Source organism: Diabrotica virgifera, chromosome 8 (assembly GCF_917563875.1).
Source record: "Diabrotica virgifera virgifera chromosome 8, PGI_DIABVI_V3a".
NCBI classification, from domain to species: domain Eukaryota; kingdom Metazoa; phylum Arthropoda; class Insecta; order Coleoptera; family Chrysomelidae; genus Diabrotica; species Diabrotica virgifera.
Window position 1 is genome coordinate 47,179,048 of NC_065450.1, and position 27,809 is coordinate 47,206,856.

The 27,809-nt window shown below is 33.9% G+C and overlaps 1 protein-coding gene across 1 annotated transcript in view; it reads left to right on the forward strand.

Moving 5' to 3' along the window:
* The window catches only part of LOC126889955 (probable ATP-dependent RNA helicase DDX52), a 50,550-nt gene that overhangs the window by 7,688 nt on the left and 15,053 nt on the right, over positions 1-27,809 (forward strand). The window contains exons 6-9 of the mRNA XM_050658726.1: positions 1,450-1,653; positions 13,708-13,921; positions 21,729-21,955; positions 25,225-25,386. Coding sequence (XP_050514683.1) covers positions 1,450-1,653; positions 13,708-13,921; positions 21,729-21,955; positions 25,225-25,386 — 807 coding nt within the window. The remainder of the gene's footprint in view (positions 1-1,449; positions 1,654-13,707; positions 13,922-21,728; positions 21,956-25,224; positions 25,387-27,809) is intronic.

Below are 27,809 nucleotides of genomic sequence, written 5' to 3' on the forward strand. Positions count from 1 at the left end.
TTATGACATTTAGATGTTTTACCAGCAGGTTTTACGTTTTTGCTCTTTGCGCAGAAATTGGCGCAGTTCTTGTACAAGAATCTGTGCCTGACACAAATTCTTGTATCGTTTCTGATATCGTTTCTTGTATCTGTGTATGACACTATACATTTTTTTGACATATCAGAAACGATATTAGAAATTATACAAGAAAATGCATAGTGTCATACAGCCTTTAGACCATGCAGAACTTTTTATGAAGAATGACTGTTTTTCATAAAATTAATAATAAAAAAGTTTTCCATATGGTTCCAACTTACAGGGACACACTGTATACACTGGGGTTTGCTGGAAAATATATATCACTATAACTTCAAGCGAAACCGTCTGCAGTGGGCAGGACATGTAGCAACCGGTTGGAATGAGAAGACGGGGTAAATCAAAGCTGAGATGGATAGGCGGGGTAACAGAGGATGCTGAGAAGATCCGTGTTACCAACTGGAAGATCCAAGCAAAGGGGCCGAGCAGAATGTCTCAGAAAGCTTGAGTAGGTCGAGGTCTTTTCAGGGCTGTAGCACCATGATGATCATGATAATGCAATTTGTACTTGATAAAGTAGTGTTGAATGTTTTATTATGCATGTATGCTTCTCAAATCATAGTCTAGGCGAGAACGAAAGAAAAGCATTCTATGACCAATAGGGAACTTGCATAAATTTTTAAATTCGAAAAAAATGTTATAAATCACAACAGAACATAATTTAAAACGTGTGTCAAAGATAAAAAATTTTTGTAGGTCTTTCGTTTGGCCCCCAAAGGCGATTAAAAATTCAAATTAAAACAGGTGGCCTAAAACGCGCCGTGACGTCATTAGTTTGTACATTTACATTTTTCCAACAAAGTAAACAGAATTTTAAATTAGACGTTATAAACGTCAGTAGAAAATACATTTATTTGACGTTACAAGTGTTTTGATCGTTTGAACTATTCATAGAAAACTGTACTTTTACAAAATGGTTTTATTTTCCGTAGTAAACCTTCTTTCCTTTCCTTCAATAACTATATCAAACTCCAATGTCAACCAACTGGTATATATTATTACAATGGCATACGATAAATGTTAATAGAATATAAATATTTTTCCTTTATTTCGCGACGAGGTATACCAAAATAGGTGGAGGCCAATAAACTAAAGAAGAAGAAGAATAATATACCTAATTATAACCATAAACGGAACCATATAGTTAAACTGAGTGACGTCACGGGCCGTTTGACCTATTTTAAGATACCGAAGACTTTAAATTTGTACTTCTAAGTTATTATGAGTTTTTGAAGCGTGAAATTTTGGAAATCTCATTTTTATACAAAACTGAACATTATTATGTAATAAAAAAAATGTGCAAGTTCCCTATTAGAAGATCAATTTTGTGCATTTAAAAAATTATTTAAATCAATGCTTACTATGTTTTAGTGTCGAATGGCTTGTCATCGACGAGGCCGATAAACTCTTCGAATCCGGCGTTAGAGGTTTCAGAGACCAACTTACCGAAATCTTAAAAGTTTGTGATAATGAAAAACGGAAGATTGCAATGTTTAGTGCCACGTACACTCCAGTCGTTGCCAAATGGTGTGTCCACAATATGAAGGGATTGGTGCGAGTCACAGTAGGACATAGGTAAATTATTCTATTAACTTAATTGTTAATAATGTTAGAAGACCCTTAGTTTTCAGAGCAACAACTAACACATCCATGGAGGAAGTTACAGCTTCCTGAGAAAAGGAACAACTTCTTCTTTACTAATATGTACTACTAATACTCTACTAATAAAGGTGTAAACTATTCAGTATCAGCAGCTGTACATCACATGAACTTTTCAGAGCAGCTGTCTTTGAAATCCAAATAGCTACGATGATTGCCGATCTCCGTTGCGGGGATGGCACTTGAAGAAGAAGAAGAAGAAGAGGACTAATTCCTACATCAGTTGCTGTCATTTTATTATTATCAAAAGTTATTTGTATTATTTCATAAGGATTGCCGATTAAATATTAAAAAAAATGTGGAAAACTTTACGTGTCTTGTAAGTGGCATACTAGAAAATGGAGGTAAAGAAGACAATATTCGCTTGAGGATACGAAAAACTCAACAAGCATTCAGCTTACTTAACCATGCTTGGAGGTCTGGCGAGTATGCTACAAGGACAAAGATCTTAATATTCCAGTCAAATGTCATGTCCTATTTTTAGTTCAGAGAAATAAGGAAAAAAAATATCCTGTTGGTGACGCAATCCCCTCCAGGCCGAAACCAAATTTTTTGAGTAGTATGGACATCTATAATAATAACCTATAGGGGAGTGCATATAGATTTTCACTTCGGAAAAAATCAAACAAGATAGAACTTTTTGTAATTTCGTTAAGAAATGTTTAATAAACAACATATCAAAAAGTTCTACTCGAGAAGTGGGTGCTTCATTTTTTATTAAACAAATGAACTACGAAGTTTGATGTTTTTTAAATAACTCCGAAAATATAAATTTTAGAACAAAACTGACTTGAGACCACTGAAAAATTCAGAAAATTTTACAAAAAAAACCTTATATAAAGAATTTTCTAAAATTAAATCTGTATCTTCTATAATTTTTTATTTATAACGCTAAAGTCACCCTTCTCACACAGATTGGCGCACTGTAAACTAGCGTTGGAAGAAGTGCACCGTTGAGTTTTTTAATGTAATTCTTTAACTAATGGATCAAATGAAATTTTACAAATTGAACCTAAAAGAAGAATAATTAAGCTATCTTATGGTTATAATTATAATAAAAAGAAATAAAATGTATAGACACAAGTACGGTGGGGGCGGAAAGTGAGCCTTACATGAATTTTGTTTAAAAATGATTTAAAAATGTGTAACTAATACAATTTTTCTTATAAAACCCTCAATTTTGCACAACTTACCTTTCAAGCATCGTACTAAATGATGTTTTATTCAAAAAAAATCTCAAAAATTTAATTCAAATGATATGACGCCTTAAAAAATGTAATATTTGAAATATTCGTAGTTTTATAGAATTACCACCACTTTAAGACGGTATTACTCAAGTCTGAACAGATCTATTACAGTTTTATAAGTGCTTTTTTAAAGCTTAGGATGTAATCTTTAAAATGCACTAAATTATTTTACTTTAAAAATGAAATAGCCTATTTCTTTTTGAGAAAATTAAGAAAGATAACAAAAATGTAATACAAAAACCGAAAAATTACCAGCTAAAAAAATGTTTATATAAAGTGATCAAAACTTGTTCTGTAAAACTTACCTAAAATACATTTAATAATAAACTTCAACAATAATAAATGTTCAGCAAAAATTTTTTTAGCTCATACAGTATGTCTACGTAACTTGGAACCTATTGATAACTTTTTTATTATCAATTTTACGAAAAAAAGTTATTCTTTATAAAATACTCTGCATCATATATAATCTAAGATGCAATCATCAAATATCAAATTTAATGAATTTTATACGAGGTATGTCAAAAAATATGAATTTCACTCAAGAGTAAAGTATCGTTAAATTTCACAATATCGAAAATTGTTATTAAGAAAAGTTGTTTGGAATTGAAAAATTTATTTTAGTGTTCAATTACATCCTTCTAATTAAAATATTGTGAATAATAAAGGCACTTAATTCTTAGCGTTTGGCCACACGGGCGGTTTTTTACGGCCGCCGTAAGAGCAGTAAAAATCAGCGCGAAAATGGGTCCCACGGTGAGAATAGTAGATGGCCAGACTGAGCTGTAAAATATCGCGCAGCAACAGTCTGGCCATCTACTATTCTCACCGTGGGACCCATTTTCGTGCTGATTTTTACTGCTCTTACGGCGGCCGTAAAAAACCGCCCGTGTGGCCAAAGGCTTAAGAAAAATTCATATTTTTTACATACCTCGTATAAAATTAAAAAAGTTTAATATCTGATGGTTGTATCTTAGATTTTAGACCAGGGAGAGCATTTTATTTTTTTTTTTTTTTCGTAAAAGTGATAATAAAATAGTTATCATAATTGTAATAAAATGATGATGAGTATCCGTAATTTGAGAAAAAATTGAAAAATTTTTTTCGATTAGAATAATGTAATTGTATATTTAAACATAGTTTTTAATTTCAAACAACTAATAGCATTTTTTGATATTCTGAAATATAAAGGTACTTTACTCTTTAACGAAATTCATATTTTTGACATAACTCGTATAAAATTGATAAAATTTGATATCTGATGGTTGAGTTTTAGTTTTTGACTATCCAGAGCATTTTATGAAGAATAACTTTTTTTCGTAAAATTGATAATAAAAAAGTTTTCCATGTGGTTCCTAGCTACGCAGACACACTGTATAAGAGCTTCTGTATAAGAATTTTCAAATTGCAATGCCATATTCGGATTCAGTATAATCAAAAACAAAATAGAAACATATTTGATCAAAATAAAATGATGCATTTCACGATATTTTTAAAATTATTAATACAAAACAATTGTTATTGTTTAAACAATTAATAAACAATTAGCGACCAAATCAGCGAGTAGAACTTCTTACTTTAGCATGTATATAAACTAACAAAAAAAGTTTTAGAAAAATATAAGCTTGTTTGAATTTTTCCGAAACAATGCATGTTTTGGTTCTAATTGCACTCCCTTACTATATGTTTCCTGCAGCCGATTTTGATGATATACATGGTTATAAACAACTGAAGATCAAAAAACGGTAAATTTTCGCTTTTTTCGTCTATTACCAAAAAGTTAAGTATTTTAAACAAATTTGAGAGTAAGAAACTCATAAATCGTATAAAAAACTTCAATATGGCGTTCTCTGAATATGTCTATCCTTATTGGTTGCTTAGAAAGCTGCAAAATAAATCATAAATTTTGAGTTTTTATAAATATTCATAACTTCTGTAAAAATTAACTTAGAACCGTCTTATTACAACGAGTGCTGAGACTTCTGGTGCTTAAATCATACCCTAAATTTTAAAGCCATTGGTTAAATAGTTTAAAAGTTATTTAATTGGTTTATCCCAAATTAATTTTTTTTGCAACACTATAAGTTAGAAAATGATGGAAGTTTATGTGTGACAGTAATACTTTGGATAGTTTATGAAAGAAGAAGATTTACACTATTAATTTAATTAAAAAAATGATAAAAAATAATTCTAAATGTTGCAAAATTATTTTGCAAGAACATGTGAATTAAAAAAAGCGGGGGGGGCTAACTTCATCCCTAATTGTCCTAGGACAATTGTTTTTCTTTCTAAATGTGTATAAAAATTCAGTCTTTCTAAATATGAAAAAATAATTTTTCAACGGTTAAAAAGTTATTCTAATTGTTTATAAGTAAGCAAAAAATCGACATGTTTTTGCAAAATAATTTTACACTGTTTTGAAATTACTTTTTGTCATTTTTTTTTAAATTAAGTTTATAGTATAAATGTTCTTCTTTCATAAACTGTCCGAAGTGTTACTGTAACCTCATAATTTTCTGACTTATAGTGTTGCAAAAAAAAATGAATTTGAGATAAACAACTTAAATAACTTTTAAACTATTTGACCAATTGCTTTGGAATTTAAAATATAATTTAAGCACAAGAAGTCTCAGCATTCCGTGTAATAAGAAGGTTCTAACTTAATTTTTACCTAAGTTATGAGCATTTATAAAATATCAAAATGTATGACTTGCAATTTTCTAAGCAACAAATAAGGATAGACATATTCAGCGAACTCCCTATTGAAATTTTTTATATGATTTATGAGTTTTTTATTCTCAAATTTGTTTAGAATGCTTTACTTTTTAAAATCCATAAGGAAAAATTTCTTGTAGCTGGCTGTATACCATTAATTAAAAAATTGAAGAAAAGGATCTTCTGTGTATATTTATTTAAAACCCCAATAAAGGGCTACATTAAAAAACAGAACGTTTTCGCTCTAAAGAGAGCATCATCAGTGTTCTAAGCCTAAAATAAGTATAACCATAATTAGTGAAGACAAGAGTAAAAAAATTTTAAAGGTTGATCAAGATAAAAGATGAGTATAACCTAATTTTTATCTTGGTCAACCTTTAAATTTTTTTACTCTTGTCTTCACTAATTATGGTTACTTATTTTAGGCTTAGAACACTGATGATGCTCTCTTTAGAGCGAAAACGTTCTGTTTTTTTTAATGTAGCCCTTTATTCGGGTTTTAAATAAATATACCTTTTACACAGAAGACCTTTTTCTTCAATTTTTGCTTTACTTTTTAGTAATAGACGAAAAAAGTGAAAATTTACCGTTTTTTGTTCTTCATTTGTTAATAACTATATGTATATCATCAAAATCGGCAGCAGGAAACATATAGGTTATTAATATAGATGTCCATAATACTAAAAAAATTTGGTTTCGGCCTGTAGGGGGATGTGTCATGAGAAAAATTTTATTTCTCTGGACTATCTACGGATGTGAAACCTAGAAAGTGACAAAAGCCTTACAGACAACCTGCAGGTCTTTGTTAATAAATGCATACGAAGAATTGTTCGTATTCTCTTGCCTAACATCATCAGAAACGACGATCTGCCACACCTGACCGAACAAAAGAGGGTAGAAAATGAATAGAATAGAATAATTTTTATTTGCATAAAATTTTTACATATTTGAGCAAATAACGTCAAGTAAAAGTAAAAAGAAAAGAAATTATATAAATCTAAAGTACATAGAACACTTATCATAGTTAAAATTAAAATTAAAAATTAGACATTACATGTTACAAAAACAACTAATACTCCAGGTATTCCACCACAGTATATGGTTCTACAATGACCAGATATTTAAATAACTCTCTTTTAAATCTTCCAAATTGAATCTCTTGTTTTAACGCTGATGGTAGCTTGTTGTAGAATTTGATACAGGCATATAGTGGACAACGTTCTGTTAGAATAAGCCTGTGTCTAGGGATAGTTAGGTTTAGAGCTCTTGTGTGATAAGTATGATTGGGGATGTAATGATTAAATAATAAAGGGTTCTTAAAAAGAAACTTTAAACATTCATAAATGTAGATGGCTGGAAAAGTAAGTATATTTAGTAGTTTAAATTTCCCCCTGCATGAGTCCTTGATTTTCATCCCAAGAATAATCCGTATTACTTTTTTCTGAATGATAAGAAGCTCTGATGTTGCCACTGCATTTCCCCAGAACATGATTCCATAACGTAGTTGAGAATAAAAGTTAGCATAATAAACAGTAAGAAGAGTATCCTGCTGTAAGTACTCTTTAAGCACTCTTATTGAGTAGCATGCAGAGTTCAGTTTTTTACATAACTACAATAGGTGTACATCCCACTGCAGATATTGGTCAATGTAGATACCCAGGAATTTGACAGAGTTGGATGTTTCTATGTGGTCTGATTGAATATTTACCATATTCGTGATCGGACCTCGAGACTGAATGGTTCTAAAATAGATGAAGACAGTCTTATCACAGTTCAACAATAATTTATTCCCAGCAAACCATCTCTCAGCCCTCTCCAGATTTTCACCTGTTTTCAAGAGCAACTCTTCAACAGTTTTGGCCCAAATCAGATAATTTGAGTCATCTGCGAAATTAATAAGGCTAGATGATTCATCTGTTACAGATTCAGCAAGATCATTGATGTATACAAGAAATAAAAAAGGTCCAAGAACACTTCCCTGGGGTACTCCCAACTCGAGATTCAGTGCTTCTGAGAGTGTTCTCTCACCATTAGTTTCCAGACAAACTCTCTGTGACCTTCCTGTGATAAATGACTCTATCCAACGTAAAGCTGGGCCTCGTATTCCGTACTTGTCAAGTTTGATCAACAGTATTTGATGATCTAAACTGTCAAATGCTTTTGACAGATCTAGAAAAGCTCCTAGTGTTTTGTTTTTTAGTTCCAAGTTTTCAAGTATTTTAGTAACGTCAGCGTATATTTTAGTAAGTCAAATATACGCTGTGAGCTCGTACGTAGAGGGGATATTTACAAATTCGCGAGCGCCAGTAGTGACAAGTCTGTAAACCTTTACCGGAAATTTGACATAAATGTCAAAGTGAGTAATTTAAAATTAAAATTAAAAACATTAATTATAAAAAATATTAGTTGGTCAAAGCTGTGGTATATATTTTTACCTTAAATATACTTACGTTTTAAATACTGAATTTAAGTTTTTTTACTGTTCCGTAATATGTAATTATAAATTATTCTAATAATCTTAGCGCCATCTACACGATAATTGTGAAAGTATCCGAACTAAGAAATTCATATTTTATCAATAGAACGTCAAAATGATTAGCAAAATCTTAAAAAAAAATCGATTACAATTTAATTACTTTTTTGCGTTGTAAATATTAAGCGATAACAATTAAATAATAAATTTAAAAATTACCGGTGAAAGTTGAATTAGTAATCCGCTAGGAGCGCCACCAGCGAAGCTCAGAGCGTATAGCTGTATCAGTTGATTTGTCCTTTAGGAAACCATGCTGTGTTTGTTTGAGAAGATTTTTTGACCCGAAGAAATTTTCAAGTCTATTATACATAGCTTTTTCAAAAATCTTAGAGAAGGATGAGAGAAGACTGATGGGTCGATAATTTTCCACTTTAGTTGGATCACCTTTCTTGTGCAGTGGTTTCACCAAAGCTATCTTTAAATTTTGTGGAAAGTAGCCATATGCGAAGGAATTATTTATAATATAAGTTAGAGGATAACTTAATTCATGTGCAACATACTTAATGATATTTGTGGAAATTCCATCATGACCAGAGCTATGTTTATTTTTTAGATTTTGAATTATTTTTAGAATTTCAGTTTCAGAAACAGAAAACAAAAACATACTTTCTGAGACAGTGCTGATATTAATGCTGAAGTTTTCTTCTTCTTCTTAACGTGCCCTATCAAGTCCTCTTGACGTTGGCGATTAACATGGCGAAACTGTCTCTGTCTCGAGCTATTCTAAATAGGTGTTCTGCTTTCTTTATTCCTGTCCACTCCCGGATATTCTTTAACCAAGAGGCCTGCTTTCTACCAATTCCTCTGCGTCCTTCGATTTTACCCGTCATAATAAGTTGAAGAATATTATACCGGTCTCCCCTTACTACGTGTCCAAAATAGGCCATCTTTCTATATTTGATATTATCAAGCAGCTCGCGGGTAGCATTTGCTCTCTTAAGGACTGCCACATTTGTCAGCATAGCCGTCCATGGTATTTTCAGTATACGTCTGTGCAGCCACATTTTAAAGGCCTCCAAACGGTTAATGGTGGATATTTTTAATGTCCATGCTTCGACACCATACAAGAGGACTGACCAAATGTAGCATTTAATCATGCGCTTTCGAAGTTGAAGTTGCAAGGTATCATTACAGAAGAATGACCTCATTTTTAAAAATGTCGTGCGGGCTATCTCGATTCTACATTTTATCTCTTTATCTGGATCTAGTTGTTCAGTAATATGGCAACCAAGATATTTAAAACTGGGTACTCTTTGAATTATATGACCATCAACATATAACCGTGAATCTTGATGGGTCAAACGGCTAAATACCATGTATTTTGTTTTTGAACAGTTTATATTTAGGCCAAACTCTCTTCCCACTGTGTCAATGGCCATTTATATCATCACTTAAAATAACTGTATCGTCTGCATATCTGATTGTATTTATCAGAATTCCATTAACTTTCACACCCCATTCCAAATTATGCAGCGCTTCCTTAAATATTCTATCTGAATATAAATTGAATAACAGTGGGGACAGTATACAACCCTGTCTGATACCTCTTTGTATTTTGCATATTTCTGTTGATTTTCCATTTATGCAAGCTGTCGCTGTTTGACGCCAGTATAATTTTTCTATGATTCGTACATCTTGACTATCAACTCCTTTATCCTTTAATATTTTAATTAATTTGTGATGTTGTACTCGATCAAAGGCCTTCTCATAGTCAATAAATACAGCAAAGACATCTTTCCTTTGATCTCGGCATTTCTGCAATAACACATCTAGTGCAAAGAGTGCGTCCCGGGTTCCCAGTCCATTTCTGAAGCCAAATTGAAGTTTTCTACCGGCTTGATTTTATTGACTGCATTTATAGCTGCATTTGCCATAAAAGTGTTGATTTCATTGGATAGATCATTTGACTCACCTTGTAAGCCCAGAACATTGGAGCTTTTTGAGTTCCCTTTAATTTCTTTGATTATTTGCCATGAGACTTTAGACTTGTTATCACTAGTTTCCAACCTTTTATGATAAAAGTTTTTTCGAGACTCAACCAAAAGTTTATTATATCTACGCTTTTCAGCCCTATAGTCCTCTCGATACAGCTCATTATTGGCACTTAAAGTGAACAAATTATCCAGCCGTGATTTACAGGAAGTAACCTCTGGTGCACTTGTCCAACTCTCTTTACGATTTTTGCTATTAAATATTTTTATAGGAAAACATTGCTGAAATAATGTTTCTATAATGTTTTTAAATTCTTCCCATTGGCTGTCTATTTGTGAAGAATGACATGCAAAGAGATTTGACCAATTCACCTGACTTAACAAGAATTTGAAATGTTGTTTGTTTTCTGCATTAAACTGACGTTTTTTAATACTTACCGAAGGCACTCCACCGATCTCAAATCTAACTATCTGAGCCAAATGATCTGATGTGTGAGGGTTGTAAATGAAATAATAATGAGGGTAATGAAATAAAGTCCAGAAAGTGGGGTTGGATATCGGTCACACACTCCGAAAAAATAGTTCCAGTATTGCAAAGACTGTCCTAGAGTGCAATTCCCAAGGAAAAAGAGGTCGCCCAACACAAACTTGGAGAAGATCCATCATGGACGAGATAAGAGGCAAGGAAAGTCTTGAAATGAGTTGAAGGCCTTAGCGCAAAATAGAACCCGATGGCGCGTTTACACTGAAGCTCTAGGCTCCACTTACGAGTTCAAGAACCTTCTTCTTAGGGTGCCTGTCCGTTCCGCACGTTGGCGATCATTCTGGCTATGACGACTTAGTTTGTTGCTATACAGAATAGTTGTGTTGAGGTCTTTCTATACCATGCTCTCAGATTAGCAAGCCAGGATATTCTTCTTCGTCCTGGGGCCCTTTTCCTTCAATTTTACCTTGAAAATGCATTGGAGTAGCTCGTATCTGCCTTGATTTTTCATTATATGTCCCAAGTACTGCAGCTTACGGCCCTTCACGATGTTGACTAAATCTGCGGTTGTGTTCATCCTCCGTAGTACTTCTTCATTGGTGACTTTGTCTGTCCATGGTATCTTCAGGATCCTTCTGTACAACCGTAGTTCAAAGGCCTGAAGTTTCGATAGAGTTTCTGTCTTCAATGTCCACGTTTCTACTCCGTATAGAAGCACTGAGTCCACGTAACATTAAGGAGCCTTATTTTTGCTTTTAGGGTGAGGCCATGGCTCTTGAACACAGAGCTCATAGTCAAAAATGCACTTCTTGCCTTTCCGATGCGACATCTAATCTCTTGAGTATTGTCCCACGACTCATTGATTATAGTTTTCAAGTAATCCACAAGGAAGAATTTCCTGTAGCTGGCTGTATACCATTAATTACAAGTAAATTTAATGAAACATTCCTCTTGGTAAAAGGTATATTAATTTAAAAAGCCCCTGGAAGGTCTACAAATATAAAAACAAAACGTTTTCGCTCTGTAACAAGAGCATCATCAGTGTTACAAGAACATGGTGAGCCACAAGTCTTACATAAATGTAAATTCCAAATAAACTGGTAAATTCCAAAGGATGGATATAATTCCTATGGATACGGCCCTAGGGAAACATATGACTCCCACACGTGGTAAGTGGGTTATTAGGTAATAATTAATTACATCAAACCTAATACCATACCATACCAATAAAACCATTACCTAGTAACCCACTTACCACGTGTGGGAGTCATATGTTGCCCTAGGGCCGTATCCATAGGAATTATATCCATCCTTTGGATTTTACCATGTTTACATTTATATAAGACGTTTAGTCTATTTTTGTAAGGTTTTAACCTTTGTATTTTTGGGTGGCTCACCATGTACTTGTAACACTGATGATGCTCTTGTTACAGAGCTAAAACGTTTTGTTTTTATATTTGTAGACCTTCCAGAGGTCTTTTGCTTTTTAAATTAATATACCTTTTACCAAGAGGAATTTTTCATTAAATTTAGTTCCCAAGTAGTTGTATTGTGAGACACGTTTAATTCTCATCTGGTTCACATACAGATTTGCTCCAGTTATGTTTTGCTTGCTGATGATCATTATCTTGGTTTGGCTGGTGTTTATATCTAGTCCATATTATGTTCTACTTGTTTCCGTTATTTTGTTCATTAAGTTTTGCAGCCCTGCTATGGTATTGGAAAACACTATTGTATCATCTGTATACCGCAGGTTACTGAGCTTGACTCCATTTATTGAGATGTCCTCATCAATATCTTTTATAGCCTCTTCAAAAATGTGCTCTGAGTACAGATTGAATATCAGCGGTGAAATTATGCATCCCTGTTTTACTCTTCTAAAGATTTTGACCTGATCTGTATATTCTCCATCTATTCGGATTAAATATCAGCGGTGAAATTATGCATCCCTGTCTTACTCTTCTTAAGATTTTGACCTGATCTGTATATTCTCCATCTATTCGGAGCACTGCTGATTGATTCCAATACAGGTTAGCTATTATTTTCAGGTCTCTTCCGTCAATCCCTGTCCTCTTCAGCACTTCCATCATTTGTTTATGCCTGACTCTATCGAAAGCCTTCTTGTAGTCAATCAGGCATGTAAAAAGATCACAGCTGACATCTCTTCATTTCTGAAACAATACCTGCACTTTATACTAAATAAAGCCTCCCTCGTACCAACGGCGTTCACAAATCCAAACTGATTGGGCGCAATTTGGTCTTCACATTTTCAGTAAATTCTATTGTGGATGACTTTTAAAAACAGCTTTAGCAGATGGCTCATTAGGTTTATGGTCATATAGTCTTTACAAACTTTTGCTCCTGGTTTTTTGGGCAACGGTACGAACTCAGATTTGAGCCACTCTGCTGGTATTTTTCCTGCCTTGTATATGTCATTAAATATTTTAGCTATTATTTTTATTTGTTTTGCATCTAATAGCTTCAGCAGTTCAACAGGAATTTCATCAAGTCCCGGTGCCTTTCCATCCTTCATTTGTCTGACGGCTGCCGTTACTTCTTCTGGTAGGATTTCAAGACCTGAATTCTCTTCAATGGTGGCTTCTTGTCCTGTTCTAAGGTCGTGGAAAAGTTTCCCAAGTAATCTTCCCATACTTTCTTTGTATCTTCTTTAGTTATGGCAAGATTCTTGCATCTGTTATTTTTCCGCTGTTGCGTTTTCGGAACTTCCCAGCTATTTCATTCACCTTTCGATGGACATTGAAGTCATCATATCGACTCTGATACTCCTCTATTTCTTTACATTGTTCTGTTTTTTGTTTCTCTTTGGCTTCTCTTATCTTTCTTCTGACGATGGTATGCATTCTCTTATATTCTTTGAGATTTTCTTTGTTTTTTTTCTCTGATCCATAAGTTCAAGTATTTCGTCGATCATCCATGAGTTTCGTTTCTCTGTATCTTTCTTCAGGTGTTGTTCTTTTATTTCTCTCACTGTTTCTTGTATGCAACAGTTACAAAAGTAATAGAACAGCTTATACTCGCTTATATTTTATTTTATTTTAGGAATGCTGCAACAGAGTTAGTAGACCAGGAGTTGCTGTTTGTAGGGAACGAGCAAGGGAAATTATTGGCGTTTAGAGACTTAGTTAGAAAAGGCTTGAGTCCTCCGGTTCTTGTGTTTGTTCAGAGTAAAGAAAGAGCACAGCATTTGTTTAATGAACTTATTTATGATGGAATTAATGTAGATGCCATACATTCGGATAGGACACAGTTGCAGGTAAGATTTTCAACAAAAATTTTGTTTTCGTTTATAAATTCGCAAAGTCTGTTCCCGTGGATTCCTATGTAGTCGTGTCTTCTGAATCCAAATCAGAAAACAGCATTTTGATATCTCAAACCATCTTCGAGATAACCGACCTCAAAGTCAACTTGCATCTCGGGGCAGCAATTTATGGTCTTTTAGCAATTTTAGAGAGCGATATAATTCTACAATTCAGACACTGCTAAAAACGCAATAAACCTAATGTACGTAAAAATGCAAATGAAAATTTCATACATGATTTCAAACTAGCGTGTGACGTCGGCTATAAACGCTTGTAATCAGGACCCTAAATGCTATCCCGAGATGCAAGTTTTTGTTTCGTTTGACACATAGATACACAATGATATGTATTGGGACCGTGCAAGTTCGGCAAAGCGACCTCTATTTCTACGCTCTGTACTTTTATTCGCACTTTTAATTATATTGGCCAATTATATTAGTCCTGGTTGCTGGATAATTGTCAAGGCCATAGTCCAAAAAAATAATAAGAAGAAAAAATAAGATGCAGGTTACGTTATGCAAACGTAAACAATTGTAACATAATTGTAAACAATTGTTAAAATGCAGTACTGCAAGCAAAATACAATTAATTAAATTTACCTTTATATAATAATTGCATATCATATCAATATTGTGGAGCAATATATAATTTTTCTGCTTCAATGACAGAAGGTATGAAATATACGTCAATTTGACAATTTCAATTGACAATATGAATTATTTAAGATAGTTGCAATATTTCTCCGCGGCTCGCGCACGGTCGTTTCTCGTTTCCCTTCCAAGTACTTGCACACCGCGAATTGTGTATATTATATTTATGTATATATTATATACAGCGTGTCTACTTAAATTGGACACATATATTATGGGAAACTTTTTTATTTTTAATCTTACGAAAAAAAAGTTCTGCATGGTCTAAAGCCTACGATTCAACCATCCTATATTTGATTTTATCTATATTGTACGAGGTATGTCAAAAAATATGAATTTCGTTCCAGAGTAAAATACCTTTATTTTTCATAATATTGAAAATTGTTATTATGAAAAGTTGTTTGGAATTAAAAACTATGTTCTTCTTCATGTGCCATCTCCTCTAAGAAGGTCGGCAACCATCATGGCAATTCGCACTTTCGATACCGCCGCTCTAAGAGATCAGCAGAAGTGCAGTTAAACCAAATTCTCAAATTGTTTAACCAGGAGACGCCTTCTGATATGTCCCAGATATTGCAGTTCTTTAATTTTAATTGTATTTAAAACCTTTCTTTGTTTTCCGCAAATTTAAAATCTTCTGTGTATTTAAATCATTTAAAACGGTCTAAAAAGCGCGCGAACAGTTGTGACGTCATATCATTATATTTTATCATGACATTTCTCGAGTCTAATGTAATAATACACACACCGGCAAAATTAGCCGAACACGTTAAAAATGGGACATGTTTGATGTCTCGTACATATTTCATAAACCAGTGGTCCGATTTGAGTGATTCTTTTAGTATGTTATAGCCTTATTATTTAAGAATATCGTTGTAATAATATTGTTGCTAGACAGGTAAATGTCATTTTATACCGGGTGTAACAAGCATACTGTGTTTTTTCTTAAAATTCGGAACACCCGGTGGAATATTCCAGCATATATAAAATATTAAAATTAGAACTTGATTGTAGAATTATGCTTTCTTAACATTTTCTTTTTTGATTTATTTGCTTATGTTGGAAAATAAAAAAGTTATGTGCTTTAACACCTAACCATGTTTTTTATCAATACATCCTCATAGTAGGGGAGAAAAGTATGCTAAATTTGCAATTACTCGAGCGTTCTTGGGACCTGGAGTGGATTGTGAAGAGTGGGTGCTACAACCAAAAAAAGTTAAGTTAAGTTTTCCATAAAGTGTGGGACTCTCCATTTTTCAATTTAATTTTCCATTTCCACCAATCGTTTTTTCCGATTATAGCGCCATTTATCTATGATAGGAAAAAATGTTGCGAATAAAAGTTGCTTATTTTTACGTCAAGGATCCAAATCTGCAATAAAAATTGGGAGCTCCTATTTAATATTTTAATGTAACCCCCCACCCCACCTCCGTGGGGGGTCGTGTTTGGTGCCATTCGGTAGATTTTTGAAAAATATTGAATGGGTGTATTTTGCAGTTTTACGATCTGATGTTCATTTCGCAAAATATCGCAGGGTTCGTATTTATAATTTTTAATTTACCCCCCACCTCTCTCCGTGGGGTGTCACAAGCCCCCACGGAGGTGGGGAATAGGAGCCCCCTATTTTTATTGCAGATTCGGATTCTTTACGTAAAAATAAGCAACTTTTATTCGACATATTTTTTCGAATTATGGATAGATAGCGCTATAATCGGAGAAAAATGTTTGTTTCAAATGGAAAATTAAATTAAAAAATGAAAAGTCTCCCACTTTATGGAAAACGTAACTTAACCTTTTTCTGATTTTAGCACATACTCTTCACAATCCAATAGGTCCTCATAACGCTCGAGTAACTGCAAATTTAGTATACTTTCCTCCCCTACTATGAGGATTTATTGATGAAAAACATGGATAGTTGTTAACGCACATAACTTTTTTATTATCTCACATAAGTAAATGAATCGAAAAGAAAAATGTTAAGCAAGCCTAAGTCTACAATCGAGCATTAATTCTAATATTTTACATATGCCATAATATTCCACAGGGTGTTCCAAACTTTAAGAAAAAAACACAGTATGATTGGTACACCCGGTATAAAATGGTATTTACCTGTTTCGCAACAATATTATTACAACGATATTCTTAAATAATAAGGCTATAACATACTAAAAGAATCTCTTAAATCGGACAACTGGTTTATGAAATACGAGACATCAAACATGTCCCATTTTTAACGTGTTCGGCTAATTTTGCCGGTGTGTGTATATACCAGTCTGCTGAGATTGGAGTTTGATACAGTTTTTGAAGAAAAGGAAGGATAAATAAGATGCAAACGATAAATAGGTTAATTTGGTTCAATTTAAACACAATAGCATACAAATATAATATTGACGCTATACTTGGCATAAAGTACCTACTAAGTTTTATCATTAAATACTTATGAGAATGATAATCAGAATAAAATTAATAGGTATAAAAGGAGGAAAATATACAGTCGGAAAAATGAAAGAATACCCATGAACGAACATATAAAACACGCTGTATTTTCCTGTCACCGTATCACAAAGGAAATTGTCCAGTGCAAGTACATGTAACAATAATTATTACATGTACTTTCGCTGGCCAATTTTTTGTGTGACACGGTGACAGGAAAATACAGCGTGTTTTATATGTTCGTTCATGGGTATTCTTTTATTTTTCCGACTGTACATATTATGTACTTACTTATCTGCTTTAACTCCCCGAATTTCTCCCACGGAAAAATTTTCACCCTTTTGAAAATATGTGGCCACCATAAACATATTTACAATGGGTAAATTATCAGACTGACATTTCGAAAAACTCTCTTCGGTCATTTTAAGAAAATTATCTTAAATAATAAAAACACTCAAATATTAGTTACGGTTTATAACATAATATTGGATGCACTAATAAAACAAGTGAAGAAAGAAAGAGGTTACAAAATGGGCGATAGAGATATAAAAATAGTCGGTTACGGTGATGACTTCGTGATAGCAGCAGAGTGCGAAGACAGCCTACAAAAATTACTGTACTGTAAAGATTTGTGCAAAAGAATGGAATATGAAAAGATCAGCCCAAAAAATAAAAAAGCTAGTAATAGCCAAAGAACCAATAAGATGCAAATTGAAGTTGACAATCAAATTATACAACAAGTAATGACTTTCTAATACCTGGGAATTAATCTATCAGCCGACAACAATATCGAAGAGGCAAAAGACCAAATAATTAAAGCCAGTAGAACGGCCGGGTATCTAAACGATAAAATTTGGAAAAACAAGCACCTAAGAGTGGAAACAAAGGACCGAATATATAAGTCAGTTATTAGGCCAGATATGAAACAGGAACAGACACAAGCAAAACACAAAGACACCTGGAGACCAACCTTTAGAAGTGAAGATTTTAAGAAGGATTACTGGAAAAGGACTACAGACACGGTAAGAAGTGAGAAAATCAGACGCGTAGGTGGGGTAGACAATATAAATACCTGGGGAAAGAACAAAAAAAAGAGTGGAATCAACACACAAGCAGGATGTCTGAATCAAGGATAGTAAGAATAGCCAGGGACAAGTCACTCTAAGGGTAAGAACAGAACAAGTGGGTCGAGGTGGAGGTGTAGGTCGCGGTGGATGCTACTAGTTAAGTCGCGGTCGATGTCGACAGCACATAGCAAGGAGGTTACCTGCGCTGTCAGTCGAGCTAGAACCACTATCAAGTGAAGTAGTTTAATGGAATTTGAAGAAGTTCAAATATAAACTGAATACAAAAAAGGGATTATATAAAAAGTATCAACTCAGATAGCGCAGGTAATGACAACTGGGCTCCGAACGGACCAATTAGAGGTAAGCATCCTTGTAGGCGGTAGGTAAGCATCCACTCCATGGTCTGACTCCATGGAGTCAGACCATGGAGTGGAGTCAGACCATGGAGTTTAGAGTGTCTAAATTGTAAAAATGACGTGAACCTTATCCTCCATGCTATGGCATGCTGGACGAGCCATACAGTCTGTAGTCAACACCCCGAAGTATGAGCGGGAACACAAAGCGTACCAATACTCATACGCTTATGAAACGCACCTGGCGGATCATAAGGGCCTTCACATTTTACTCTTCTTCAACTTGTCTTGAGTGAAATGCCTTTAATGTTTTCTGTCAGCCTCTCTTGGCTAACTCTTGTTTTTTCCGACCCCGAATGGCGATTAGGTTTCCGAAGGCAGACGGGTCACTATATTTCTTTCTACTACAGATTCTTCCCATATACACCTTTTTCCCTCCCCATCTTACCCAACAAAATATGGAGAAAACCAGATGCAAAAAATCCGTAAGTTAAGGTGGAAGCTATCGTGCTAAAAACTGAATGGTCGCACGTCACGCGGCCGCTAACGATGCTCTTGGGACACCGGGCGAAATCCCATTGAAAATTAGCCTTGTTCCTGTACGCGGGGCTCTATAGGAGTCGACAACGATCCCCAGCTACTCGTGGGAATAAATATGAATACTCACCAACATGCAAGGCAAGCACGGTGTTTAAATGCCACAAACCCGACCAGTGTAAACCAACCCTATTCAAAGTGCGTCAAAAATATAAACCTCAACATCGCCACATATAATGCTCGGTCGCTCTCTACCGAAGAAAGGTTCGAAGAAATGGAGGAAGAACTTTCAAAAGTGAATTGGGATATTGTGGGTATCAGCGAAGTTAGAAAAAAAAGGAGAGAATCTTATCTCACTTCCATCAGGCCATCTGTGGTACTACAAAGGAGAAGAGGAATCGACAGTCGGAGGAGTCGGCTTCTTTATTCACAAAAGAATTGCGAACAGAATTGTGTCAATAAACCAAATATCAACAAGGGTGGTCTACTTAAACATCAAAATGAGCACTAGATATATCCTAAAATTCATTCAAGTGTACGCACCTACTACAGGCCATTCAGATGAAGAAGTCCAAATATTCTACGACCAAATATCCTGTGCAATCAAGGAAAATCCTGGCCACTTCTTAATAATAGGCGGTGATTTCAACGCCAAAATAGGTACCAAGGAAGACCCCTCTGAAATAATATTGGGAAATTTTGGAAGCGAAGGCAGAAATCATAGAGGCAAACAACTGTTAACTTTTCTTCTGGAAAACAATCTATCAAATGAACAGCTTCTTTAAAAAGAAAAAACACAGAAGATGGACCTGGGAAAGTCCAGATGGAAAAACAAGGAACGAAATCGACTATTTCTTAACAAATAAAAAAGAATTATTTAAAGACGTAAATGTGTTAAACCAGTTCAGCACAAGCAGTGATCACAGGTTAGTAAGAGCTAAAATAACGATATCGATCGAAAAGGAAAGACTCAAAATGATAAATAAGAAACACCCAAAGAAATGGGTAAAACCAACTAATATTCAGGAGTTCGAAAAATATATTAATGATACATTGAAAGATACAACAACAACAGACATTAATATATTGAACAAGCAAATAATCACCACAATACAACAGGCTCAAACTAAATACTGTCCAACAAACCAAAAAGATGAAAAACTAAGTCAACCTGCTAAAACCCTTATAGAACTAAGACGACAGATGAAAGGAGATAACAGTTCCAGCAAAGAAGCGCTACATCAAATAAATAAGACTATCACAAAGGCAATAAGAAAAGACATAAGAAACTACAATGTAGAAAAAACAAAACAAGCAACAGAGCAAAATAAGAACATGAAAGTTTTGAAGAAAACCGTACAAAAAGGAAAAATAGAAATCAACAAACTAAGAAACAGAACTGGAAAAAAAAACTACAAACAGAGATGAAATATTAACAATAGTCGAAGAGTTCTACACAGAGTTATACAAATCAAGAAAAAAAGATGACAATACGCAACCTCCAATTACAGTAAAAACTGGGGTATTAAATCAAGGATCGGATTTAATGCCCGATATAACAAAATCAGAAATCAAAGAGGCTCTGAAGAAAATGAAAAATAATCGAACCCCAGGTGAAGATGGAATAGTATCAGAAGCACTAAAAATTGGAGGAAATATACTACTTGAAAAAATTAAACTACTTTTCAATATCTGCCTTCACAACGCCAATATTCCAACAGACTGGAACAACGCTACTATGATTCTATTACACAAAGCAGGAGACAAAGCCAATTTAGAGAATTACAGACCTATTAGCCTCCTCAGCCATTTATATAAGTTATTTATAGAGTTTAGTTTTTCAGTTTTTTTAGTTATACTAAGCGGTGTGTATGTCTGATCCTGACGGCTTAGATACCATTTAAAAGCTTAACACAACACTATTGATTTGGTGTATTTGCGGTTCTCCTGTCTCTTCTTGTCCGTTTTGTACCTACCAAGTCCTAAAGTTGGCTTATGGGTGGTCAAAAGTTACTAACTACACCTGAATCGGCCCTGACCCCTCTTCAAACACAGAAAAAAATTCAGATCGGTTTAACTTTTCCACATACATTCATACATACATACATACATACATACATACATACATACATACATACATACATACATACATACATACGTACGTACATACATACATACATACATACATACATACATACATATCCACAAACATTTTCCCTTTTTTAAATAGAAATTGAGTCATATTTCTGAGCTCGGTAACTTTTAAATGGTATAACCGATTTTCAAAATTAGACATGCGTTGGAAAGGTAATGATCAGTACTATCACAAGCCGCAAAGGTCGGACTTAAATTTTCGAAATTTTTGGGAGTTTTGGGAACGACAACGAAAAACAGACCCTAAATAGGAAGGGCCGTAAAATCCACACCCTTGGACCAAACTGGATGGTTGACATATGGATGAGTGAGTCTTTTCCTGAACTTTAAGGTGGGATTTGGCCCAGATTTCAATTTAGTCAGATTTAGAAAATCGAGAATTTCGTGTATATATAGTGTCGCGTGTAGGGGGGTTGTGCGCCACTGGCGAGAGCTGCCGTTCACTTGGGATTATGTTTTGTGATTTATAGCATTTTTTTTCGAATTTAAAATTTTATGGTTTAAGTCCGGTATTTTTATTAGACCATTCCTGTATTTAATTTATTTTAAATACATAATATTTTTCAGAGGGATAATACAGTTCGCAGTTTTCGAGAGGGCCGAATCTGGGTCTTAATATGTACAGAACTCATGGCCCGAGGTGTAGACTTCAAAGGTGTGAATTTAGTTATTAATTATGATTTTCCTCCATCGGCAATATCGTACGTTCATAGAATAGGTCGAGCGGGACGAGCAGGCAGGCGAGGTAAAGCTATTACGTTTTTCACTGTAGAGGACACAGTCAATTTAAGGAGGTATGTATTGTATTAATCAAATATTATATACAGGTGATTCATAAAGAATGTCCAATATCTGAGTTGTAGATACTAAACCTCTAAATATTAAGATTTAACCCAAATCACTTCCAGTGGTTTAAAACTATTTGACATATCCCTTTGATACTTGAGAGAAAATGTAGGTACTGTACATCATACTAAATTGTGATAAACAAAGTTTCTGGCTACTACCAGAGGCGTACGACAGGGGACAGTGAATGGTTTGCCCTTCCCAAATTCCACTCCACTGGCGGAATTGCTATTTTGGGCAATATTTAGATTTTCCAATAATTTATATGTAAATAATACACTCTTCATTCGTAACGTTAAAGTCATTATTTTCGAGATATTTGAAGTTAAAAATGAAAAGTCACAGCTATTAATGTATTGTGCCCCTTCATTTTTAACTTCAAATATCTCGAAAACTAATGATTCAATCGGTACGAATGAAGAGTATATTATTTATTTAGAAAGTATTGGAGAATCGAAAAATTGCACCAAAATTGTAATTCCGCCAGTGGCGTAGAATGTGGGAAGGGTCAACCATTCAATTTCTCCTGCCGTGCGCCTCTGGTAGTAACCAGAAGGGTTTATTTAACATAATATTTTAGTAGGGTGTACAGTACCTACACTTTCTGTCAACTGCCAAGTATAATAAGGATATGTCAAATACTTTTAAAGTACTAAGTACATTTTGGCTTAGGCAGAGAGCGCTGCCTACGCTATGATGAAAATACCAAATAAATAAATAAATCATACTAACAGCACACATCATTTTCCTTCTGGTTATGAATTGGTATTTAGTCTGGGCAGATTATCGGAGAATAGGCCATTTTTTGGAAAAGTTATTTACCAGCAATTTAATTGCTGGAATCGAATCTTATGATTCTATATATTAATAATATAGCTATGCAAAGTCCGCAGATAGTGTGCTACTTTTTTTATAAACAAAATGGCACCCGAAAATCGTGTTTTTTTCAATTTTTGCTCTATAACTCCAAAGATTTTACCTTTACACCAAAAACACTCAAATAAAAATTCACCGTAATTAAATTCTGCATAGAGACATGTTTTTACCGATTAACTTCGACGAAAATTTTCCTCGGAAAATGCAGGTTTTTCCAACAAAATCTTTTTTTCAAATAAAATTTTAGATAAGTAATTGTTTATCAATAATTAAATAACTGGGTAGTATAAAAGCTCTTTTCGTATAGATTATAATTCCAGAAGCTGATCGAAATTGAATGAACAGTTTAGCAACAATTGAATTGTAAATTAAAAATTTACGGTCGCTATAATAACCACAATAATTATGATACATAAGAATAACTATGATTTTTGTATAAAAAAGACACTGTACCTATCTAATGTACTTTACAGAATTGATATTGGACTATTTAAGCGGCCTAAGGAATATTTTAAATTTATAAACAATGTTTTCGCTTATAAACAAATATAGTATCTCGGGAAATATTAAATTAAATTAAATTAAATTATGAAAACGGTATTGAAAAAAAAAACGGCAGGACGCTTTTTTTAAAGAAAAAACGTTTAATTGTGATGAGTGGTTCCTGAGATACAACCGGTCAAAGTTGACCGGCATCTACGGTAAAGATATAAACAATAGGATCATAATTTTCGAACCATCACCTTTTTATTTCGGTCCTCTTTCTCCACACCAATTTTCATATCTTTAAAATACTCATAACATATAACAAAAATTTTTAATTTGTTTAAATAAAGATTATTTAAATAATTATACAGCTTTCAAATCAGAATATTTGTGATTTTAACGTTAAAAGGTACACTTGTTGTAAGTTTATCCAAAAAAAGTCTACAACTGGAAAAAATACGTAGTTTTCTTTGCTTATAAATAAATTAATATATTATAACAAAACAAAAGCAAGTTTGACATTTAATAATGCGTTAGTTAGATGGCTCTACTCGAGTTACTTGGGAACAAAATAAGAATGAAGAAAATTGCTCCATGGGAAGCCGAGAAAAGGCATTTTTTTAACGTATACCGATTTTGAACTTTGAGATTACATTTTCTCCAACCTAATTTTTGATTGGAATTTTGCTATTTTTGGCAATTTTCACTCGTAATATCGATAGCTTTTATTATAATAATATATGTTATGAGTATTTTAAAGATATGAAAATTAGTGTGGAGAAAGAGGACCCAAATAAAAAGGCGGTGGTTCGAAAATGATGATCCTATTGTTTATATCTTTGCCGTAAATGCCGGTCAACTTTGACCGGTTGTGTCTCAGGAACCACTCATTACAATTAAACGTTTCTTCTTTTAAAAGAAGCGTCCTGACGCTTTGTTTTAATACCGTTTTCATAATTTAATTTAATTTAATATTTTCCGAGATATTCTATTTGTTTATAAGCCAAAAAATTGTTTAAATTTTAAAATATTCCTGAGGCCGCTTAAATAGTCCAATTTCAATTCTGTAAAGTACATTAGATAGGTACAGTGTCTTTATACAAAAATCATAGTTATTCTTATGTATCATAATTATTGTGGTTATTATAGCGACCGTAAATTTTTAATTTACAATTCAATTGTTGCTAAACTGTTCATTCAATTTCGATCAGCTTCTGGAATTATAATCTATACGAAAAGAGCTTTTATACTACCAAGTTATTTAATTATTGATAAACAATTACTTATCTAAAATTTTAGTTGAAAATTAAAGATTTTGTTGGAAAAAGCCGCATTTTCCGGGGACAATTTTCGTTGAAGTAAATCAAGAAAAACATGTCTCTATGCAGAATTTATTTACGGTGAATTTTTATTTGGCTGTTTTTGGTGTAAAGTTAAAATCTTTGGAGTTATAGAGCAAAAATTGAAAAAATACACGATTTTCGCGCGCCATTTTGTTTATAAAAAAAGTAGCACACTATATGCGGACTTTGCATAGCTAGATTATTAATATATACAATCATAAGATTTGATTCCAGCAATAAAATTGCTGGTAAATAATTTTCCTTGTATTTTGCTAATTAGCCTAGAGTAATTCAATAGGATGATACATGCATGTTTCTGCCTTTCGGCTTCATCAGCTATCCGAGTAGAATACGAACTCATAACCAGAAAAGAATCGAAGTGACTTAGGAAATTCACAATTTCAGTGAAAAGCACAAGAGCGCCATCTAGTCTGATGGATTGTAACTGTCATAATATGATAGAAAGGAAAACATCTGCGACTATAATAATTATAAGTAATTATTTGTTTTAGCATTGCGCACATTTTAAAAGAATCCGGTTGTGAGGTTCCACCGTATATGCTAACGATGAAAAAAATATCAAAAACAAAACGAAAACAACTTGAAGTTAGTGCTCCAAAAAGAGACGAAATTATTACCAAACCATTATATGACAGACTATCGGGAGGCAAGAGGTATGTATTTGTCAAAGCATATATGTTAACAAGTTGATAAGATTTTGATCTGAAGCTATTTTCTTGTGTCATCTTAATGCAATTTATCATTTTTGGAAATAAGTCACAATTTTACGTTAAAATGTTTTTTATGAGTCAAGTTTATTTAACGTTTCGATTACCACTTCGAGTAATCGACTTGACAACGACAATCGAAAAGAGAATCGAGGCCTCCAATGCCTCAATCGTAGTCGGTTTATTCATGTAGACTTTGGACTTTAGGTAGCCCCAAAGGAAAAGTCTAGAGATGTGATGTTACAAGATATGGGCGGCCAATTCACTAGTCCGAAGCGTGAAATAAATTGCTCACCGAATCGTTCTCGCAGTAAACTCATGCTTTCACGGGCTGTATGGCAAGTGGCGCCATCTTGTTGGTGCCAATGTCGTTGAGACCACGAGCTTCAATCAGGCACCAAATAGTCCGTTATCATGGCGGGATAACAGTCTCCATTCACAACAACATTCTGGCCGGCCTCTGTTTTAAAAAATCATCAATTGAAGATTCCACCGGCTCATAAACCACACCAAACAGTTGTTTTTTCTGGATGTAATGTCAACTCTTCTGCTTGCTCATAACCCCAAGTATGAGAATTTTGTTTATTCACGTCCCCATTAACACAAAATGAACCCCATCGGAACATTTTTTTCCGAAAACAGTGAACCTTCTTCAAGTTTATCAAGCGCACATCGACTTAAACGGTGACGACTACGAAGGTCGTTCGGCTTCAGATCTTGCACTAATTGAATTTTGTATGCTTTTAAACCAAAATCCTTACGTAAAACACGACTTAAAGGTTTAAACTCACTAAGGTACTTTTTAAAAAGACCCTTTATTAACTTTCACAAATATACTTCACTTTTAATTGATCGAAAATAACTGAAATTAATTACAATGATATTACTTTTATATAAAATCAAAATGCTGAATATAAAACTGCTGATTGCGATCGCTCACCTCTGGGGTTATTGCACCATAATTTCTCCATCCTTTTGAGAAGTTTTGTGAGGGAGGAACAAAACTGAAGGCGTTGGTTCCGGATCGGCTGCATTCTCTTCTTCTTCGTCTTCTTCCATTTTCTTCTTTTTCCATAACTCTCGTAATTTGTAAACCAGGAGAATGATAAGGGCAATTACCAAGAAATATATTGGTGGTGTCCACAGATGAGAATGGTCCATTGTTGTTAGGGACACGGGTTGGAGTCTTTCTTCTTCGGTTGAGAGTTTATGCAGTTCATCTAATTGGATTCTGTCTAACTTTAGAGGCTTCACTGATGGATCTTCTCCTTGGAATTTAATTTTGATCTTTGGCAGGGTTAAAGGTTCTTCTTTTACTGCTGCTTTGGAGTTGATGTAAACTTCGGTGTTGGTTCTGAACTCGCATCCTGGGGATAGTTCTATCAGGAATGTTCCTTCTAGTACTTCAATTTTGGAAGTAGAACAGTGGGTGGAAATTTTAATAGCTTTTGGAAAAACAGCAACATAGTGGGCTTCAGATAATTTTTGGATAATTGTTGTGCTAATTGTGATCGGCACGTTTTGACATTGAGCGGCGTCGTTGGATAATTTTAGGATTTGATTTATGCAGTCATCGGTTTCTGTATTTTCTTGTGGGAACTTCTCTGGACAGATGAATTTCTTCGGTTCGCTTTTTCTGCATGGTAGGTCCATGTATTGGAAAAGTTCCGAATTAGAAACTAAATATGGCCCAGGTGGGATAATTATTGTATTGTTGATGGTGGGAAGTGAATATAAATGAAAATATGTAAATACTTTGGAATGAAGAATGGGGAAATGTAAGATAAAGACTAGAGAATGGTTGGAATAGTAACCATCTACTTCTACTATCTCGTAGTATTTCATCAGATCTTCTTCTTGGAGGTATGGTAGCTGAGAAGCTGAGTGATGTTCTAGCATCTTCTGGATGGTCCATCTGATTTCGTCTGGTTTTATAAGTCCATTGTGAAGAGTTTTGATTTTTGCAAACGTAATTGCTGTCTGTAAGTCATCTAATATTTGTATGATAGTTTGTAAGGCTAAATGCATCTGGTCTAGAACGTTTCGAACTTGCATGTAGTTGTTGAAATCAAAGACGAATTGGTTTAAATCCGTTCTGATTCTGTTGGTTTCTGCTGCTATTATCTCTTGATTGTGGGTTAACAACGTTACTGTCTCATTATAGTTGTTCATTATTTTCTTATTAAGGCTTAATTAAGGCAAAAAAAGGTGACAATACAGATCTGAAAAATTATCGTCCAATATCACTACTATCACAACTTTATAAAACATTCACAAAAATAATTACAAATAGATTGACAACAAAGTTCGATGTATATCAACCAGCAGAACAAGCCGGTTTTAGAAAAGGCTTCAGTACATGCGACCAT